The sequence below is a fragment of the Protomyctophum parallelum genome, assembly GCF_964188405.1.
Source record: "Protomyctophum parallelum genome assembly, chromosome: 19".
Classification (NCBI taxonomy): Eukaryota; Metazoa; Chordata; class Actinopteri; order Myctophiformes; family Myctophidae; genus Protomyctophum; species Protomyctophum parallelum.
In genome coordinates this window covers 8,615,938-8,623,478 of record NC_139717.1, presented here as the reverse complement: position 1 = coordinate 8,623,478, position 7,541 = coordinate 8,615,938, and the positions used below count along the sequence as shown (strand labels likewise).

Genomic DNA, 7,541 nt, shown 5'->3' with positions numbered 1-7,541 from the left:
TGTTATAGAGCGGATCGGTCTTTATCCAGAAATAACAGACTGATGAATTTGGCGATTGACCAATCAGAATCAAGCATTCAACCAAGCCGTGTAATAAAAATGAAATATCAAATAACTTGGAGAAAGCTGATGACACCAGATTATATATATATGCCCCCTTTTGTGCCCATATATGGAGCTGACTGATTTGTTTTCACCATGATATATGATATATGTCATGACAACACATTGACGTTAGACATGGTTATGGTTAAGTCATAGTGACATAAGCGTGACATCAGAGGTCCACTTAATAAGTATAGGATGTTGTCACGGACATTCATTCATCGAACTCAGAAAGGCAGAGGGCGGAGTTGGTTTGCCTGCAGCAGACACTGAAGTGACTGGAGCATAAAGATGGAGCACGACCCTAGCGCAGCAGACGACAATGTAAAGATATGGAAACTCAAGAAGCTAATCAAAGGTTTGGAGGCTGCCCGTGGTAATGGCACCAGTATGATCTCATTGATCATCCCCCCTAAGGACCAGATATCTAGACAGGCCAAGCTGTTGGCTGATGAGCTCGGCACCGCCTCCAACATCAAGAGTAGAGTCAACAGACTCTCTGTGGTTGGAGCCATCACCGCTGCACGGGAGAAGCTAAAAACCTACAAAGAAGTCCCACCTAATGGTTTGGTGGTGTATTGTGGCACAATTGTGACAGAGGAAGGCAAAGAGAAGAAAGTCAGAATTGATTTTGAACCACTCAAACCAATCAACACCTCCCTGTACCTCTGTGACAACAAGTTCCACACAGATGCAATCACAGCCCTGCTCTCTGATGACAGCAAGTTTGGCTTTATTGTGATAGACGGCAGGGGGGCCCTGTTTGGTACACTGCAGGGAAACACCAGGGAGGTGCTGCACAAATTCACTGTTGACTTGCCGAAGAAGCATGGCAGAGGAGGACAGTCAGCTCTGCGTTTTGCCCGTTTGAGGACAGAGAAAAGACACAACTATCTGAGGAAGGTGGCTGAGACGGCCATCCAGCTGTTTGTGTCCAACGACAAGGTAAATGTAGTCGGGTTGGTCCTGGCTGGCTCTGCTGACCTCAAGACTGAACTCGGACAGTCTGACATGTTTGACCCGAGGTTACAGGAAAAGGTGCTGAAACTGGTGGATATATCCTATGGGGGAGAAAATGGTTTCAACCAGGCCATCAATCTTTCCACAGAGGTCCTCTCCAATGTCAGGTTCGTCCAGGAAACAAAGCTTTTCGAGTTGTACTTTACAGAAGTCAAGGAAACAGGGGGGAAATACTGCTTTGGAGTGGATGACACAGTGAAAGCCCTGGAAATGGGAGCAGTAGAGACCCTCCTCGTCTACGAGAACTTAACTACTATGCGCTGTATTCTGCGTGTGCGTGGCGCAGAGTGCAATGGTGCTGAGACTGATGAGAGAATATATAAGTATGTAACACCAGAGCAGGAGAAGGACAAGTCCTATTTCACAGACAAGGAACATGAGCTGATTGAGAGCATGCCCCTGCTCGAATGGTTTGCTGACAACTACAAGAGTTTTGGAGCCATGCTGGAGATAGTCACAGACAAGAGTCAGAATGGGTCTCAGTTTGTCAAGGGCTTTGGAGGCATCGGGGGTATTTTACGGTACGTGGTGGATTTCCAATGTGTTGAGGATGATATTGATCTGGAGTCGTACTGTACGGAAGGAAAGGAATGAATAAAGAAGGTGCTGGATGCACCGGAAATGCCAACAGAAAAGGCCTCTGCTGCACAGGAGTCAGCAGATCGACAAGAATCACAGAAACAAAAATCAAAGTACACCACGCTGGATGTTTTCCCAGGCCGCGGAGGACTGTCCAAGGGCTTCCACCAGCCTGTGGAGCCTACAGTGCAGAACTTCAGGCTAAACAACAGCACCTCAATGCTCACTGGAGACCTCAGAATTGTCTAGGCCGATCATGTCTGGGGACAAGTCACAACCGCCTCACTACTGCACATCTAAGCTCCTTTCGCTTCAAGGAGCACCAGGACAACATGAGACGAAAGGAAGATATTTGAATGGATTTGGACTTTGTGGGGGGTTTGTGTGTCATGATGATTGACAGGTTTCTATAAACCCATGTGTCCAGCCGAGTGGCAAACTTTGTTTGAGCTTGCCACTACACACACTGATAAATAAATGTATGATTAAAAAGAATCAAAGGACTGTAGACCAGGCTTTAAGGACCAGGCTTTAAAGCCAAAATATGAAATACCCACTGTCACGGTTGCGTTGGTTGGGTTGCTGTCACGGGGCGACCCGTGCCCTATACACATACATTGATGGAGAACAATGCACACACCTAAACTACACAGTTGCATCCAATTAACTAACGTTGCCGGCTGGCTTGGAAGACTGTGTTAATGGACATGAGTGCATATTGTTATTATTGTAGCTCACAGTGAATTGTAGCCTAAAAGAGAACTTTGCAAATATTGTCACAGCATATATAGGTTTGGTGTCATTTGTGTTTAATGATGAATGTTTGGCAACTGGCTCTCCTGCAGTACTGGTGATCCTCTTGATTGAGTGTGGGAAGGTACCAAGTGCTATAGAGCAGGAGGGGTGTCTGTCATATGTTTCAAGAGCTGAGTTAAGTGGTTACCAATTAGTTCTGTGTCTTGGTATGGTCTCACCCGGTATAAAAGGGAGGCTGCAGGATGCCGAGGTTGAGTAGTTGCTTGGGCAACAAGCAGGTAACATCCAGGGAGAGCTGCTAGGGGTCCCTTTTAGGAAGGGTTTATAGCCTAATGAGTTTCTCAAGTTCTGGGTTTGGTTTCCTATTTGCTTTCAAGTAATGTTCTGTCTTTTGTAAGTTTAGTCTTCAGTGTTTCTTTTGTTTGTCAGGCCTGTGTTTCCACTGTGAATAACCTGCATCAGGGAGAAATAAAACACCCTAAAAGGTATTGCTGGATTCTGTCACTTTTTGGAGCCTTGGCCACTCGGCCAACTTTACACCCACTGTAATCAAAGGACTGTAATTTCTTGATAGCCCATGGAAAGGAAGGACCAGGCTTTAAAACCAAAATATGAAATACCCAGTACTCAGATGAGATCACTTTATTCAGACCAAATATCATATAGCCGTTCAAAGCCATAAATCATTAAGATAACCTTCGAATAGAAGAATGTATAGTTGAACCATTCATTTAGCTTTGGGAAGGCCAGATGTATGAAAATGCACCCTTTATCGTATAGGCAAGTCATGCCTTTATATCAATATAATTTATTACCAATCTGTAAATATTAAACCTTAACTTTATTTTATAATGATAATAACCTTAGTATGAATATGTTTATAGCTTTATAGAAAAATCCCAATACCTTAAATGAGAGAGTATGAAAGAGTAGAATCACCTTGTTAAGGAAAAACCCAAGGAATCAGTGACACAACACCAGAAGGAGTCCAGACCAGGGGTACAAGTTTTCAAATGATAATCTGATAATGGGGATGGGGAGAAAGAATGGTACAACCGGAAATGCAGAGTGCCCGTTTCACGCATAAGTCCCTTTTATGCCCACATACGGAGATTTCTGTATGTGTCTCTCTGCGTCCCCTTATCCCTATATATGGAGTTCTGTGTCAAGCATGCCCAAATATGGAGTGCTGTGATGTCAGAACAGGTCAGCTTATGGAGTTCTTTGTCAGACATGCCCAAATATGGAGTCCTGTCAGAACAGGCCAGCTCCTGGTAATCCAGTCGCAGTGTGCCGCAGGTTCGACTCCCGAGCCCGACACGGCCGTTTCCTGTCAGCCTACTGTCTGTCCCTTAAAAAAAAAACAATAAAAGGCGTAAGCCGCAAAAACATATCTTAAAAAAAAAAAAAAAAAAAAAAAAGAACAAGCCAGCTCCATATATGGATCATCATGGTCAGGGGCCCTGTCCAGAAGCCTCAATTGAATTATTATTTTGGTTGATCAAGGTTGATCAAGTTTGATATATATATTGCAATTTAACTTCAAAAGCAACAGTTTTGTGTTTTCCTTTTGGTCTGCAATAGGTATGCCTACAGTCTGGTTACAGTGTAAAGAATTACTGTCGTAGGTGCAGGACATTTATTTATTTTAGTTCTATAACTATAATATATCATTTATTATATTATATTATATTATTATATCATACTATAATTAACCGAATGTCTGTCCGTGTGTGTGTCTGTCAGAAACAGTGCTGTAGCTCCTTACTGCCTGCACCAATCACTCCCACTTTTCACACGGGCATTGACCATATGCATATGGAGGGCGTAACGTCAATTACAAACGCACCCGGGCGCAGTACCCTTCACGGCCACAAGGGGGGGGGGAAATATCTCACAACGGGTAAGGACTAGTAAATATAATTTATAACTCAGACATACAATTGTATGGTTCTGATTGTTCTACTCCTCCACTATCTCCTTGGTGGGTTGACAAATTGATCTGAACTTAGACCTGGGCATTTGTGTCAAAGGAGTGAGGAGGGATGTTTTTGTTGTTGTTTTAACTTTTCCCAAGGATATTGCCGCGGCCTATAAAATCTTTACAGTAGCCGCTGTTTTTATTATTATTTTCTTTTAATTATTATTATAATTTTGGCCTTGTACAGTACGTGCCACCAAAATGTGGAACGCCCTACCAACAGACATTAAGACATGCGAATCCCTTGCCCGTTTCACTCCATATTTGGGCATGCTTGACACAGAGCAAAACTGCTCTCAAAGGGCACTTACGGACGGCTGCAATTCAAAACTTTTTAACCTCCTATGATGATTTCCTGTTTTTGGCTATATAGAAGTGTATATTTGTACGTCTCTAATGAATTAAAAATGGTGGGCCCTATTGTAAACAAGTGTAATGCTTTATGGTGTCTTCCACTCACAGTTAACAGTTTTTGTATTGAGTTGTACTTGAAATATACTGTAATTGTGCAAACTGTCAATAAATACTTCAATCAATCAAAACATACTTTTATTCGTTTTGATTGTTCTATTTCACACTTGCTATATAATATTTCCCATGATGCCACTTTGAATTGAGTTGAATATGGGTAAGATTACTACAGTAGAGTTGAATATGGGTAAGATTACTACAGTAGTAGCCTATGTGTGGTAGTAATGTAATGTGTCCACTGGATGTCACTGTCTAGATATGAACCAAAGGAAGCGCAGATAAACTGCACTTACTATGCTCAGCCAGCAGAGGGCGGGTACACCCAACACTGGAGCTTTACATTCACACAAAAACTACTCCCCATTTAAGATGCTTAGAATGAAGCCATGTTTTGATAGCATAAAATGTATGCCCACAGCACGGTGCCAGAGGCTGGGAAACGATTATGTTTTTTTAACTGCAGTCTCTTTGAGGGAATGACATTTTACAGCTCTCGCCTGCAACAATATTGATTGACCGGTCGAAAATCAAATATTTTATTTTATCTATCCTACTGTGCTGAAGCCATATAATCATATAACTTGAAGATGTGTCTAATAAAGTTATATGGACACTCAGCATTAATCGTACATGATGAATTATAATTCGCACAGGAATAAACTCTCCTCCAACAGCAAAAATCCTCAATGTTAGCCTAATTAATTTGCAACTTGGGGTGTAGACCTAAAAATGTAATCAATGCAATGTTAGGTTAAATGTGTACATTCAACCATTGTTGTGTATGAAGGTGAATGAATTTACCAGCTCTCATATTCTTAAATCATTCTTTGTGATGATGTATCAGCACACCCTCACTGTTCTTTTATTTATGACAGGAGGAGGTGTATATATACATATACATTATCATTATAAACTTACACATCGTGCAAGAGACACAAGATACACAGATAAACAATACCACAGCCAATTGATTGAGCAAGAGAAAACAAACAATCATACAGTCACACTCAAACATGCACAAACGCACATGAGTATGCAGGGGTGCATGCACACACACGCACGCACAGACAGACAGACAGAAACACACACACACACACACACACACACACACACACACAATGTGGTGCAGAAGCGGCCTCCGAGACCAAGCCTTTGTTCTGAATGAACAATTAAAATCCTCCCTATAGCCGCTGTAATGAGCTGGCCGGCTTCTGTCCACAGTGCCCGGGGGAATAAAACCACACACGCGCACACACACACACACACACACACACACACACACACACACACACACACACACACACACACACACACACACACACACACACACACACACACACACACACACATATTTTCCAGTGCTTTGAATGGTTAATGACCAGCCAAACCCTTCCTGGCATTACAGAGCATGGCCCCAAAATATATATGAAAGATATGGACTCTTCGTATTTTTGCTGTTTGCTTCTTTTATTATTTGTTAATGTTTTGTGTTTTTGAGATCAGCACTGGAGGGCAAAACATTCGTAATAGCCAAGGAAGGATATAAAGGCACTCTATGATGAATCATTCCCAATATGGCCTCTCTCCAAAGGCATGGAGCAAGCAATACACTTTGGCTATCGCTCTTCACTGTGTAGCTTCCACTGTCTGAAACAGGAACAATAATACGCAGCATATAAACGATCACAAGTTATATCTTGCTTTTCTCGGTATCGAGTTAAAGAAGGCATGCAATCAACAGTGCTGTATCTCGGTAGAGTGTACAAATGGAACCAAATTGACCCAATGGAACCGAATGGACCAGGTTCCATTTGTACACCCTCCGGGTTAAATGAACTACTGTTTTGGACTGAATTATCTGGCTAATATTTTCCTTAAACCATGCACCTACTGTATCTTTTATCATGTTGCTATTTAACTGCCTCCTCCCACTTCCATTCTAACCACACACCTTATGCATACATTATATCATGCACCGGTCCTTGTGCACTGCATGTATTTCACAATGCTCATGATATCTGACCTCTCCATCTCGCTTTAGTTTACACTAATGATGGAGCTCTTTATACGACAAAGAATTTCACTCACGTTTTTAAACCTGTGAGGATGTGATGTGGGTTGAGTTAAGATGGAAAGAACTGATAATCTTGCATCTTGAAAAAAATCTTTTCGCCAAACACGGTTGATTTATTCTACACATAATCTTACACATATCCAATTCAGACATGTTTGTCTAACACTAACACTTTGTGTGGGGAGGTCAAATGGACGTGGATGTTGCAGTGTATCCCAGAAGCCTAATATCTCCCAGGTTGGGATTCCCCTTTGGGTGAGCAGCAGATGCTTTGGGTTTGAATGCTGGTTATTACATTGAGGGTTTGATATAGTTTCCTGGTTGAGGGAGGTCAATGTACCTGTGTAATCCAGAAATCGTATGTACCGTGTTGGAGTGCACTCTTCCAACATATGAGTTCAGTGCTATGAGCAACAAGGTAGATTGAGCATGAGGTTCTAATGACCCAACAGAAATGTCTAATGAAATATCTCTATATTGACTGCAGTTAGTTGTCTGGAAGAACCAATTAGGCCGGGACAAAATACAGTTTCTCTGACAAGTTATATGGTTCAG

The 7,541-nt window shown here is 42.1% G+C and overlaps 1 protein-coding gene across 1 annotated transcript; it reads left to right on the top strand.

Annotated features, from left to right (window-relative positions):
- Window positions 1-396: 396 nt before the first annotated feature.
- On the top strand, window positions 397-1,719 carry LOC310876485 (eukaryotic peptide chain release factor subunit 1-like; the record flags this gene model as incomplete). Its single annotated transcript, XM_083790029.1, has 1 exon — window positions 397-1,719. The coding sequence occupies one exon, from the start codon at window positions 397-399 to the stop codon at window positions 1,717-1,719; it is 1,323 nt and encodes a 440-aa protein (XP_083646155.1).
- Between the last annotated feature and the right edge of the window lie 5,822 nt (window positions 1,720-7,541).